General features: G+C 38.8%; 1 protein-coding gene across 2 annotated transcripts in view; it reads right to left on the bottom strand.

Annotated features, from left to right (window-relative positions):
* The window catches only part of LTN1 (listerin E3 ubiquitin protein ligase 1), a 64,826-nt gene extending 57,470 nt beyond the window's left edge, over positions 1-7,356 (bottom strand). The window contains exons 1-4 of one of the 2 annotated variants that reach the window (XM_030880963.2): positions 7,223-7,356; positions 1,950-2,153; positions 1,330-1,428; positions 623-853 (exon numbers count right to left, since the gene is read on the bottom strand). In XM_030880963.2, coding sequence (XP_030736823.2) covers positions 623-853; positions 1,330-1,428; positions 1,950-2,153; positions 7,223-7,264 — 576 coding nt within the window. In that variant the 5' untranslated portion in view covers positions 7,265-7,356. The remainder of the gene's footprint in view (positions 1-622; positions 854-1,329; positions 1,429-1,949; positions 2,154-7,222) is intronic. The other variant, XM_060297878.1, reaches the window with a different exon arrangement.
* Positions 7,357-14,931: the final 7,575 nt, after the last annotated feature.

Below are 14,931 nucleotides of genomic sequence, written 5' to 3'. Positions count from 1 at the left end.
ACAAACTAAAAGCCACAAAAGTTATGGCTGATATCGGTCTGGCAAAACTGCTGGCCAAGTGTTGGAGAAACGTGTATCTGTTAATGGGAGTATCATAAAAAACCGGGTAAATAAATATTTTAAAAAATAATAAATAAATAAACCTATTCTTAAAAAAAAACTGGGGAAAAATCCCAAATGTGTATTAAAATGAAAGAAGTTAAATAAACTGTTGTATATCTATATATACAAAGGAATACCAGGATGAAACAGATCTGTATACATGTATTGATTTGAAAATATGGGGAAAAAAAGTTTAGATTTGATTTATAGATTTATTCTTTTTTTAGATTATATATTACAAAGCACATATCTAAATATTTTTAGATACAGTAAATTAAAACATTAAAATAAACAGGGAAAACTTAAATCATTTAGAAAGATCCAATCCAAAAAGTTAATTATGTTTTAAAAAGCCAAAATGGTCAACTTTGATAAACACCATTTAAAAAACGCAATCTTCCACTGAAAATATTTCACTTCTCATACCCTCACAATGCTAGGTAAAAGAGCTGCCTTTGTAATACGCTTTATATCCCTTAAATACTTTAAAAATAGATACAGAAAGGTTCCCAGGACTTACACTTGTAATTTCATCCTTACAAAATGCTATGGCTTCAGGCTGCTTGCTTGGAGGGAAAGCTGCTTCAAAGGCATCTTTTGCTGCAGATGCAGCTGGTGTGTAAGTATCACACTGAGCCATTAGCCAATAGCCCATTAAACTTTTTAAGTAAGGAGCCAAGTGTTTCTTAACTTTAAGGATAAGTTTTTCAAAAGCTTGCTGTGTGGCTTCTCGAACCCGGCGGTCATGATCCTATTGAAAATATAATATGGTTTAAAACAGCTCTAACCCATAAAAATAAATACTGACATTTCTGGGACCTACGCACAAAGCTAAACTAAAATCAATAATTATATTAAAAAACTGATTAATTTTTCCTTTTCCCAATGAGATAAAAATGACTGTATTCAAAGAGTCAGGGCTAAACCTGGAATAAATAAGCAATTCATTCTCATTCTTCTGCAGCAAGTATACAAAGAAATTACATTGTCAAAATTTACTATGGCTTAAAAGTATCTAGGTAATTCTATTGTAAGGACCTAACAGACTCCTTTTTACAACCCAACATGATCCAATCTGCATAATAATATTGACATAACATTCCATAACCCTCACCAAAAATGAATCATATAAATTTGACAGTCCCCACAACTTCAACCAAAAACAAAAACAAAAACCAAAACAAAAAAACCACAACAGAAATAAACTAGTCAAGTCTTAATACTTACTAGTGAAATTTTGCAGAAAATTCTTGGCCAATATGGAAGAACTCCTTTTACAATTTCCGTGTCTCTCTCTGTACACATGGTTCCAAATTCCTGCATAGCCTAAAATAAATTATTAAAATCATTAAGGATCAACAGCCATAATATTGGCTGTTGATTATATTTATGCTGTTCTAGAAGCTTAGTCTATTTTATGTAATGTGAGAATACACCATCCCTGTTTGTGTCACATGGGACTAATCCGAAGAGTTCTTTATAGGTTACTATGGTAGAAACTTTTCAGTTGTTTTAAAAAATATATAAAACGTACACAAACAAAAAAAACCCCATTTAAAATTATAGAGTCAAAATTACATTACTTAATAGGAAAAAATGTAAAGCCAGAATTCCAAAGTGATTCTAAAAAGTGCAGAACAACAAACTAACTTATAACCCAGAAGGTAAGTATAACCTAAAGTCTGTATCAGCAAAAAGTACAATTGTAAAAGTACTTATTAGTGATGATTCTTCATTTAAAAGTACTTATTAGTGATGATTCTTCATTCTTCTTTACATAAAATATGCCAATGACATTTTAACAAAAAGATTTTCTTGATCATTTTAATGAAAACAATAAAACTTGCTTTTAGTTTTGTCGTGACATCTTTCTTTGAAAGTTTTCGCAGCACCATTCGGAAATCAGAATCCACAAGACTGTCTATTTCTTCAGCTCCTTGAATAGCAGGAACATAGCCTAGGTCACTGTGAAATGTTCCAAAACCAATAAATCCAGGCACTGTTCCCTGTTCCTTGGCAAGGAGTTCTGCAGCTCGGCCACTGTTTGAAGGCTGGTAAGAAAGTAGGGAGAAAAAAAGTTAGAGTCAAGGAAAAGTTCAAAATTTAACTTTGAGTTCTTTGGAGTAATTACTTGACAATTCCCACAATGAAGCAAACTTCTATTTGAGGGCTTTTTCCCCCTAGCCTATGCATCTATTGCAATGTCTGCCAAAGATAAATATTTTTGTCACCAAGAATTTAACAATAATGATCCTAGGAGCTATTTCCTAGTTTCCTAAACATCAGAACCATGTTTTTAAAGTTGCGATTACAAGCCATTAGAGGCTCATGGGCCATGACAACATTTTAAAGAAATAGAACAAAATTTTAAAAATCAGAATGCATCACATATGGTAAGAATAAGTACTGTTTTATGAAATTTTTTATTTCCAACTTTTGTATAAATAGTATGTATACACATATATGTATACTGTGTAGTGATGCAAAATTAACTCATAAATGGATATCTCTTTATTCATCCACTCATTCAACAAATATTTATTAAGCAACTACCCTAGGACAACTCTAATGATAGCAACTTCTAGACCAGGAGTTCCTTGTGGGCAGACACACTCATTTCCACATACCCAAAGCCTAACCAAGTCTCTTTGGGCTAAAATGGTTACAAATTACATTAGTATGTACATAAAAATCAATACAATGATCAGGATATAAGATACACTCCTTTGTTTTGAAACAGTCAGTGGCTTGTTTGATTGATACACAATATAGTAGCTTCCAGTACTAAACATTAAAGGATTCTTTGTGACAAAGAAAGAAAGTACTTGAACTGTTGAAAGAAATTAATGTATTCATTGTCATCTAATAGGAAAATGTCTCAGTTCAATGTCCAGGATGACATCACAACCCATCTAAACTCACCTATTTCTTATTCCTCCGTAAGAATGTCTGAAAATCCAAATGTGTGATTCAGTTTGTTCATACCTAGCAAAACTGTGTTTGGGAAAATCATTTATCAAGGAATAATAATCTGTACTACTTTCTAAACTGAAATGAGTGACCAGAAATGAAAATGATGGACTAGATATTTTTTCAAAACAGTGGCACTTGGCCTAATTGCAAAAAAGGTTCTCTATTTTAAAACTTTATTAAAATGAACTAACATTATTCAGTTTACCTTTCTCAATATTGATACATGAAGAAAGAGCTACAAAGGAAGTTAGTGAATTATAATTCTGAAAACTATGATGACATTAAGACATTGGAGTTTTACCTATAATCTCATGTGTAAACAGTTTTATTATGAAACAGAATAATGCAATAGTATAAAAAGCAAAAAGCTAAAAGCTAAAGGAGTCAAGGCTGAATTCTGAACTGACCTGAAGACCAGAACTGACAGTGATAACTAAGTACAGAAAAGATATCAGATGTCCAGTTTCACAGAAACAAATTATTTTCAACTAATTGTATCTTTTTTTCAATGTCTACTTTGAACTTAAAATGTAGTTACTGTTTCTTGTTACCTTCTCCACTGTACGTTAGATGCTCATACCCACAGTTCAAAAATTAAGAACCTCGATACTATTTCTGGCAGTTAATTGTCTCTTTTTTTTTTTTTTTTTTTTTTTTTTGCGGTACGCGGGCCTCTCACTGTTGTGGCCTCTCCCGCTGCGGGAGCACAGGCTCCGGACGCGCAGGCTCAGCGGCCATGGCTCACGAGCCCAGCCGCTCCGCGGCATGTGGGATCTTCCCGGACCGGGCACGAACCCGCGTCCCGTGCATCGGCAGGCGGACTCTCAACCACTGCGCCACGAGGGAAGCCCTTAGTTAATTTTCTTATACTACACCTACTTCATTCTTTTGTGCCTGGCTTCTAGAGGTATAACATTTGAGGTGGCAATCCTGAGTCTACAGTTTAAAGACCAAATTCAGGAAGCTTTCGGGATCTTTCACCATCTGGCCTCGACCTCTCCAGTCATCTTTCTAACACTTTTTTCTTCCCTTGTCCCACTTCCTCCTCCCTGCTCCCTTTTGTTCCCACCATTTATGTTCTAGTTCCAAACTCAATACAAAGTTCCCCAAATATGTCATGCCTTTTCACAATCTGGTCTTTTTATTCATTTTTTTCAAACAGCAAACACATTTTTTTTAAAAAAAATTTTATTGGAGTATAGTTGATTTACAATGTTGTGTTAGTTTCAGGTGTACAGCGAAGTGAATCAATTATACATATACATATATCCACTTTTTTTTTTTTTTAAGATTCTTTTCCCATACAGGCCATTACAGAGTATGTGAGTAGAGTTCCTTGTGCTACACAGCATGTTCTTATTAGTTATCCACAATTTGGTCTTTGTGTAATCTTTTCTCTCCCTGACAAACTCCCACTTATCCCTGAAAACACATTCATGTTTTCAACATTTGCCTCTCCGGTCAATCACCATTCTTTTCTGTTCTCCCACTTTGCTTCTGATACCTGTATCATAATTCTTTAATATATTATAATTATTTGCTTACTTATCTATCATCAAACTAATAGTTCAAGAACAGAAAATTTCTCTGTCATCTTGGAAAACACGGCATTCAGTATTCAAACTCTTCTGTTGAATGAATGACTGCCACTCTGAAGTTCAAATCCCAACTCCACAACTTCCTGACTACATGAATTTAGGCAAGTTAATTCTCAAAGCCTCAGAATCATCATCTTTAAAATGAGACAACAGTCACTAAATCATTACTTAGGTGTAGTCAAGATTAAACATAAGTTTTCAAACCACCATAATAATAATTGATTCCAGCAAGAATTATCAAAGGATGCTAAAAACCATTAAGTGAAAGTTTATGAGAGAACAGGTTATTCTGAAATTACTACTCCACATATTATTTGTTAATAGCCAATAAAAAGAGACACTTATACAATGGACATCACCTTAATCAAGTGATTACACATATACCACCAATAATGGGATTATGTGTCTCATTAATAAACAGACATTATGTGTCCCCGTGGTGTGAGAGGCACTGAGAAATTACACATCATCTATGAAGCATTTCTGTCAAATACTGTTTAACCTGAATGTAATTATAAGGAACAATTAGACAAATCTAAGTTAAGGAAATCAATTGCCTAGACTCTTCCAAATTGTCCATGTCATAAAAGAATCTTCCTCCAAAAAAAGGCACTAGGAAAACTGCCTAGATCTAAATGATAGCTAAATGGAATGAGTGATCCTTTCATGGATCTTGGATGTTTTTTAAAATGCTATATCTAGGGACTTCCCTGGTGGTTCAGAGGTTAAGAATCCGCCTGCCAATGCAGGGCAGGCACATGGGTTCGGTCCCTGGTCCGGGAAGATCCCACATAACGCAGAGCAACTAAGCCCGTGCACCACAACTACTGAGCCCGTGCTCTAGAACCCACAAGCCACAACTACTGAGCCCACGTGCCTCAACTCCTGAAGCCCGCGTGCCTAGAGCCCGTGCTCTGCAACAGAAGCCACTGCAATGAGAAGCCCGTGCACCGCAACGAAGTGTAGCCCCTGCTCACTGCAACTAGAGAAAGCCCACGTGTACCAAGAGCCAAAAATAAATTTAAAAAAATTTTTAAATGCTATATCTAAATAAAACTTATAGAGAACAATATTGAGATGACTACAGAAATCTGAATACAATAATGTATACTATTAGATAATAGTATTATACTGAAGTTGAATTTTCTGCATGTTATAATTGCTCACGGTTATGTAGAAGAATGGCGCTGTTTTTAGAATATACATGCTGAAGTATTTAGAAGTTAAGGGTCATGATTTCTGCAACTACTTCTCATACGGTTCAGCAAAATACATATATTTAGAAAGAAAAAGCAAAAGTGACCAAAGATTAACAATTGGTAATTCTAGGTAAAGAATTATGAGTTGTTGCTAATATTTGGAATATTTCAAAAGTAAACATTGAGAACATTTTTTAAAGTTAAATGAGGATGCAAGTAAAGCATTTAGGAGAGTACTAAGGTAAGTTACTATTATCACTGTTACTATTATTAACCTCCAAAACAGATTAAGTGACAGATCTAAGAAAATGTGGTACTGGAATCACAAGAATTGTTTCACAAACAGGAAAAAAGCATCCTCATAAAATTAGACTGTGCCATAATAAACCTAGTACTATAAAAAATATCATTACGGCATCCCCAATCTTGTAGGTTTAGTCCACTCTGGGGTTTAAACAAGTATTTAGTGAACTTCTACTATATGCTAATCCTTGTTCCAGGCTCCGAGGATAACAGCAGCAGATAAAAACGCCTGCCTTCATGACACTTATATCCTATACTAATATCCTAGTGAAGCAAGACAGTAAATGAAGCGGGACAGTCAACTAATATGTTAGAAGTCATAAATGCAACGGAAGAAAATAAAGCAGGAAAGGAGAAAAGGGAGCGGGGTGGAGGGCTACAACTTAAAATAGGGTGATCACCGGAGACCTCACTGAGATATCTCGGGCAAAATTTGGAGGCACCTAACAAAAGAGCGTCGGGGAGCCTGCCAGGCAAGGTCAAGTTTCGGTGATGAGATAAGCGTGGCCAGATGGAGTGAGCGAGGCGGAGGGAGTTGAAGATGGGGTCGGAGGTGGAAAGGGGCCGCAGCAGACCATGCACCGTGTATGTATCGTCGTAACGGCTTTAGCCTTTACCCCGAGGGATGTGGGCAGCCACAGCAGGTTTATGAGCGAAGGAGCGACACGATCCGAGATACCCTGCACACCAGGCTCACCTTAACTGCTTCCCACCCAATTCCCTTGTTCACCCCTGCCACCCTGGGCAGATAACCTTCCTCTTGAAGCCGATACGGAACCAATTCTTAATGAAAATGTTGGGCGGGGGGGATGTGCTCGGGTGGGGACAGCTCTGGCACGGAACATCTTTTCTCTTACGACTCCCCAATCTGCTCAGAGATAATCCACCCCGCCCGCGGGGACGCACACACAACAGAGAGGTCACACTCTACACGCAAACACACGCCTCCCCACTGCCGCGCTGCACACATCCTCCGGCCCTGCGCCGGGCGGAGCCAGCCACTGCGAGGCGAGGACTCCTAGGTTGGCTGGGCCACCCCGCACTCACCCTCAGGTTTCCCTTGGTCCTCTGCTTGTTCTTCCCGCCCATGGTCGCGGTCTCAGCGGCACTCTCGAACCTCAGCCCCCCAGTTGACACGACCGGGCCACAACTTCCGGCCCCTTGCACCGGAAAAGGGCCCATAGGAACGCCTTCCCCTGGCCCTCCCCTTCCGTCACCCACCCGCCCACATGCCGCCCCACTTCCGCTCCCGCCTTCTGCCGCGTCCCTGGCCATCCGTGGCGGGATATGTCGCACTTGGAGACACGCCCATCTGAGTTGACGTGACCCCTGCCCAATAGGAAGCCAAGCATAGCGCTAAATCCTGCTTCTTCCCTTTCCTGCAGCAAAGATTTGTTCCCTGCTTAGCGGGTAGGAAATCGGCATGGGCCATAAGGGAGGTGTTTTCATACAAGGGTAGCAATAGAATGACACAGTAGTGGCTGAAGGAAGATGGGACAATGTTAGACTTTTTAAAATGCAATTATCGGGACTTCCCTGGTGGTCCAGTGGTAAAGAATCCGCCTTCCAGTGCACAGGGCGAGGGTTCCATCCGTGATCGGGGAACTAAGATTCCCACATGCCAGAGGGCAGCCAAGCCCTCGTGCCACACTACTGAGCTCGCTGAGCTCGAGAGAGGCAGCGTGCCACAAAGCACAGAGCCCACGCGCCCTGGAGCTGGCGAGCCACAACTAGAGAGAAAACCCGCAGGCCACAACTGGAGATGACCCCGCGTGCCGCAACGAAAAGATCCCGCACGTCTCAAGGAAGATCCCGCGTGCCGCAACTAAAACCTAACGCAGCCCCCGCCCCCCAAAAAAGCAATTATCGGTATCACCTGGGTGTTTCTTAGAAATGCAGACTGTCAGGCCCACTTTGGGACTATTAAATCAGATTTTGCATTTTTAACAATGTTCCCAGGTTTTGTTAAAATTTGCAAAGTAGTGCTCTAGGCAATATTCTCTAAATCCGCCCCCCCCCGCGTTTTTTCCCCCCATATCAAAAGTGTTAGTGCAGCTTTTCGAAAAGAGGGTAGTGTGGTAGTCTCTCTTAAAATTTGAAGTTTACAGGTTTTGTAGTTAGTGATTTTGCTCCTCAGAATCACAGCACAGAAACATAAGCACATGTTGCTGGTTATTATCTCATGCGCACACACTCACCCTATTATAATCGACTCCATGACACGGAGGCTCTGCAGACTATTTCTCCTTTAGTCAGCCGTCTTCCTGTTAGGTTCCTTCAACGTGGGGGGGGGGGGCGGGGCGGGGGACAATGGACTAGAAGGAGACGGAAAGAGAAGAGGAAGAAGCGACTTTCTGCATACTGCTAGCATCATCTCAGCAGCAGCTCTTTGCCCTGGTAGCAGCAATTGGTATAGGCAGCAGTTGTTTTCCGTCTCCATCTTTTTTTTCGACCACCAGAGTCAACCTAATTGCACACCTCAGGGGTACCAGCAGCAGCCAGGCAGGACCTCTCCCCTCCGAAGTATGAGTCCTAGCTCCATGGGCCCTCTCCTTTGAGCTCTTAAGACGGCCAGTGGTGCCCCCTTCTCAGAAGTCAGAGGCCCAGCATCACGGAGTACCTTCTTTGAGCTCCGGAGAGCAACTACAGCCAGACACCACCCTCTCTTCAGAGGCTTGAACTGAGCCCCAGCTTTTCCAGGCCCTCCTCCAAACTTCTAAATTCGAATTACCCCAACCTCTTCTTTCCTTCTTTCCTTTACTAGCCCTAGTGATAGTAACTGCTGTGCAGTAATCACCTCTGTTACCTCAGGATTCTCCTTTTGCTTTTATACTCGTTTTTAACCAATCTCCCATGTTAAATTTTTTTCTCTTTAAATAAGTAGTGAAGTTTCTGTTTTCCTGACTGGACCCTGATTAAAAAAAACATACAGAGACATGCTGCAGGATGTTCCCTAAAACACTATAATAGCAAGATAATTGAAAACAACCTAGTGTCTATCCATTGGGGGAATGGCTAAGTAAATTATATCTATTCTATGGACTATTAGGCAGCAGTTAAGAGGTTTATCTGTACGTACATGGGAAGAATTCTAAGACATTCTTAAATTGAAAGCAAATAGAGTAATATGTACAGCATAATACCATTTGTGTCTAAAAAATTTATAAAACAGTATTATATGGATACATATATATTATGTAAATACACAGAAAAAAAGGCTGCAAGGATCATACCAATCTGATAATTGAAGTTAATCCTTAGGGGAAAGAGGTGGCAAGAAAAGAGGTTAGGGTTAAGAATTATAGTCAAAGGAAATTAAGCCTTCCCTGTAAGATTTTATTTTATACAAGGAGAATATATTCATGTATTTATTATGTAATTTTTTTTTTTTTTTTTTTGCGGTACGCGGGCCTCTCACTGTTGTGGCCTCTCCCGTTGCAGAGCACAGGCTCCGGACGCGCAGACTCAGCGGCCATGGCTCACGGGCCCAGCTGCTCCACGGCATGTGGGATCTTCCTAGACCGGGGCACGAACCCGTGTCCCCTGCATCGACAGGCGGAGTCTCAACCACTGCGCCACCAGGGAAGCCCCTTAGAACACCATTTTATAATTGGTTTGGGCATTCGAAAATAGTCTCCGTTACGTAACAGTTCCCAGTGGTTGTCTCTTTTGAAATGAGACCCTCGTAAACCAGAGTACTCTAAACAGTGCCTACCAAAGTGGTAATGTTATGTCAATTCTAATCAAAATATCCATAACTCTAATGTAAACCAAAGTCTTAATGAACTTTGGACACATGATTTAAAAGTTTATCTGGAAGAATAAAAGGAGAATCAAAAGGATATTTTTGGTAAACAATGAAGAGAGAAGTCTGTCCTATCTGATTGTAACATCAATTTTGATGTTATAAAATAATAAGTTCTAAAATAAAAGACCTAATTAAAGATAATTATAAAATCCAAAATACATAAAAATTAAACAATATATATGTGCAGTACGTAGAGGAAAAAAGCTACAAAAATTTAAAGAGTTATAACTAGAGAGAGGATGGGAAATTACAATAGCTGAGATGTCAAATCTTGAAAGTTAAGTTTGTAACTTATGTACTCCCAAAAGAATTCTCAGTAAGATTTTGTTTTCAGATATCACAAAACTATCTCAAAAGTTCACATGAAAGAATAACATGAAAGAATAGCTAAAGATATTTTGAAAAGCAGGCATAGCAATGATTTGTCCTTCTAAACTTCAAAACTCAAGATATTGCTGTAACAATCCTAACAGTGTTGTTAGGAATAAGCTGAAATAGAATGGCAAATCCAGAACCCACATTCAGGCTCTGATAAAAGTGGCATCTCAAATGTCTGAAGAATATGGATTATCCAGCAAATATCATTGGAACAACTGCTTACCTTCTGAGAAAATAACTTTAGTACCTACTTCATGCAGCACTCTAAAATGAATTGCTGATGACTGAATGTTAAAAATGAAGCCATAAGATGTGGTACAGGGATACACACACACGTCATTAAAGTACAAAGAAATATATGGGGGGACTTCCCTGGTGGCGTAGTCGTTAAGAATCCGCCTGCCAATGCAGAGGACACGGGTTCGAGCCCTGGTCCAGGAAGATCCCATATGCCGCGGAGCAGCTAAGCCCCTGCGCCACAACTACTGAGACTGCGATCTAGAGCCCGTGAGCCACAACTACTGAGCCTGTGTGTCACAACTACTGAAGCCCACGTGCCTAGAGCCTGTACTCTGCAACAAAAGAAGCCACCACAATGGGAAGCCCATGCACTGCAATGAAGACCCAACGCAGCCAAAAATTAAATTAATTAATTAATTAAAAAAAAGAAATATATGGGAATGATAAATACTTTAGGGTGGGGTTAATACTGCTAAGGAACAGAACTGTAATCAGCAGAAGTACACAAGAGGATTTCAACCACACTTGTGTAGTAGAGTGGTAAAGTTTTACTTGTCGGTAAAGTTTTCTTAAACTAGTTGGTAAGATTATGACTATTCATTTTTTACTTCTTTTTACCTTTTTGTATAAGGTAAATATTCATAGTAAGATAAATAGTATGAATGTTACATATCTACTTCACAATAAGATTTTTTAAAACAAAAAATGTTATAAGGTTATATAGACATATTTTAAAATTATCCTGGAGTAGGGAAAGCATTCCCAGTCAATGCTCCAAAGACAGAAAACCATAAAGAAAATGATTGATACATTTCAGTAACATTAATTTGAAAGTTTTTTTTTTCTATGTCAGAAAAAACAAATAGACAAACATGGGAAACATCTGCAACATTAACTAGGTGTTAATATGCTTACTGTTAAAAAAAAGTTCTTACAAATAAATATTTTAAGGCTTCTCATTTAGGTATAAATAAGGCATAAACAGGCAATTCACCACGGAGGAAATATAATTGACCAGTACACGTGTAAAAAGTATTAGCCCATTCTAAAAGTCAACTGAAATAACATAAACCAATGTAGATTTTTCAATCTATTAAACTGGCAAAATAATAATCAGTGTTGGTAAAAATCTAGGGCAAAGTAAATTTTAGAGGTCTTGCAATGTTCATTTCTCAACCTTTCACAAGTGCAATCGGCAAGACAAATCCAGAGTTTAAGAGTGAATTTCCACTTCTAGAAATCTAACTTGAAGGGATAATAATGGACGCTCAGAGCAGCTTTGTTTTTGAAACTAAACTAAACCAAACCAAACCAAACCAAAAATGTTACGATCTCACGACCAAAACAGTGAACTGCTGAAATGAATTATGGTACACTCAGACAACCGAATACAAGACAGTCTTGAAAATATTTAATATAATGGAAATGTTTACAACCTATTGTTTAATTAAAGGTAGATACAAAGCAGCATGTACAGTATGACTTGTTTAAAAAAGGAAGACGACATACACATATATGCAAAAGTAATATACTAAAAAATAAAACATAAAACGAAAATTTGTCTTCTTAGGCAGGAGATTATGGGTGAGTTTTACATCCAGTTATTTGTACATTTTCTACAATGGTCATCTTTTCTAGTAAAAATATATTGCTTACACTTATTTACATATATTTTGGGGGGTGGGGAAAAGCAAGAGAACAAGTTTACAAAATCCAAAATGCCAAACACCCTGGCGGGGGGGGGGAATTAAGCCTCCATACGGTATGAGCAAAATGCCTATATTCAATCATCCAAAGCAAATTATTATTTAGGAACTATTTGAAAATAGATAATTTGAAAATATTTTAAGAACAAAAGTGATGGTGTATCAAAAATTACTTTTTCCAAGAATGTATGTATATGTATAACTGAATCACTTTGCTGTAAAGTAGAAGTTAACACAACATTGTAAATCAACTATACTTCAAAAAATAAATTTTTAAAAAAGAACTCAGGTAAAATAAGAACTTTAGGCCAATGAACTTAAGAATTTTCTTTATGAAAAAAATCACTTTTTCCTATCATTTGCATTTTGGGTTAAACTTAGTGTTATTTAAAGAATCATAAATTAGAACCTCAAACTATCTCAGGAAGACAATAGTGTTGAGAACACATGTCATTTAAACTTCTCTGAAACTACTTAAATTTCTTTCAAAAAAATATATCAGTTTAAAACCAAATATATATATTTTTAATATTAAAAAAATTAATCCTTCATTTCAGTAATTCCCTGGTTAAAATCGGGGGACACCCTGAACCTCGAAGGTGCCACTCAGGTCCCAGAGAGCATCATTCCTCCAATCATCCCAGCTGTTAGCAACATCCGGGAAATCCCAAGAGAGTAAAAGATAAGTATTAAAAAACAACAACAACAACAACAACCCAACAAAAACCGTATCTCAGTGCCAGGGCTGCAACTGGCACGGTTGCAGGAACCCCGTCCGAAAGACAAGCGCAGGACTCAAGCCAGGGTCAGAATCCTTTCACCAGACCCGAATCCAGCTGTCCCAGCTGCGGTTACGCTACCTGCGCTCACCACGTCTCCCACCCTCACGGGCTAGTGCTTCTGGGGCGCGCCGACGAAGGCGGGGCGCATGCGTGAAGAGTCCTAGGGCCCCTCCCAGCTGCGTTCTGTAGCTGCATGTGCGGCGGTCCTGCACGGGGGAGGTGCGGGGTTGTAGGAGAAGGCCGTGGTGTCCGTTAAGGCCCAGCGCTCTTGGGAGCCGCTCGGGACCCCGGTTTCCGTAGGTAGCCAGGCACCTGCCTTTCATTATGAGCCGGAATCTTCCCTCGCCAGGCCCTGTTCCTCGAAGTGGTCCGCAAAGGTCATTAAGGCCTCCATCCTTCCTCGACGCGGTGGGATCAGATTGCCAGATTGTGCTTAAGTGGAAGCACATGCTCCTTGTACCCCCTTTTGCAGAATTTTTGTGGGCCCAGTTTGTACTATGTAGTTGTAATAATTGTTTTGGGGGGCAGCGGACTGGCAAGTTATGTATGTGCACCTGCCCTTATATGCCTTTAACTCTTGGCTGCCTTGTAGCTTTAATGGAATTTCACGAATGATACGTTATGTTGGGTTTCCCTGATACACAGCTAAAACCAAAACCAAAAACAAAACGGTGTCACAGTTATTTTTATACAAGTGCCGAAAGTAATCATCCGTTGTGCACCACAGCAGATGTGGTATTTTTGTTGTTTTAATGCAGTTTATCAAATTAATGTGCAGATGGTAGGACTGGCTTTGACTTTGTTACTCCAAACTGAACACTTGGGCTTGTGGGATTAATTTTAGAATGTTTAAATTTTGTTTTGTTTTACTCGACTCAATAATACTATTGTTTGTACAGGAATTACTTTTACAAATAAAAAATGGACATGTAGCCAATGTTTCCTGCCTCCACTCTTGCTTTCTATAGATCTTTTAATTTTTAAACATGATTTGATTTGGGACTAAGTTTCTTTTAAAGGTTTGTCATTATTTCTTTATAGATGATTCCAGTTCAAGATATTTTTCAGATTAATACATGACAAACTGTCACTGTGGAATAAAGATACATACTGAACAATTTTACATTTAAGGATGTCTATATATGAAGTACATAATCATTGGTAAAAGTCTAAGAAAGCTATGTTGCCTCTAACATTTAACTATAGTTTCTTACAGCTTTTATTGTGTCTCTTACATTATATAATGTAGGCAGGACCATCTAATTTGCTGTTTTCTAATACTTCCATCCACTCTCCAAAAAAATTTATTGATCATGAGGTTGGAAAATCTGTACTTTTCTTGGTCACTGTGTTGATAGTCCAATGTCTAAATTTGACAGGTCTGTCTGGGAAGAAAACTTATAATGCTACATTATTGTAGTCTATGTTTTTATATTATACTTGAGATCTATATATTTACACATAACAATGTGTTTTTAATTAAAATAATGTATAAAGACTAAAAAAATTATAGCAATTTAGTCCTACTGAAAGTAACATGTGCATCATTTGGCCCCTTTGGTGGCCTCTAGGGATGTCAGTCTCACGCGCTGTGGGGTATTTCACCCAAATCTGGAAGTGGCTGGAGGGAGTCAGAAACTAAACATCCAGCTGGTCCAGCTGGCTGTGTGGTGGCAGCAGAGGAAGGACTAGTATTTCCAGGCCAACTGACAGGGCACTGGGGAGGTGGGCAGCATGGAGGGAATCTGAGGAGGCACCATGAGATATGCAGCCAATATAGGCACTGTGCTATGAATACCACTCGGATTCTTATTTGTGTTTATATTTAAGATCTATCCACAT

Source organism: Globicephala melas, chromosome 4 (assembly GCF_963455315.2).
Source record: "Globicephala melas chromosome 4, mGloMel1.2, whole genome shotgun sequence".
NCBI classification, from domain to species: domain Eukaryota; kingdom Metazoa; phylum Chordata; class Mammalia; order Artiodactyla; family Delphinidae; genus Globicephala; species Globicephala melas.
Note: the sequence above shows the minus strand (reverse complement) of the source record. Positions and strands in the feature narration are given on the sequence as shown.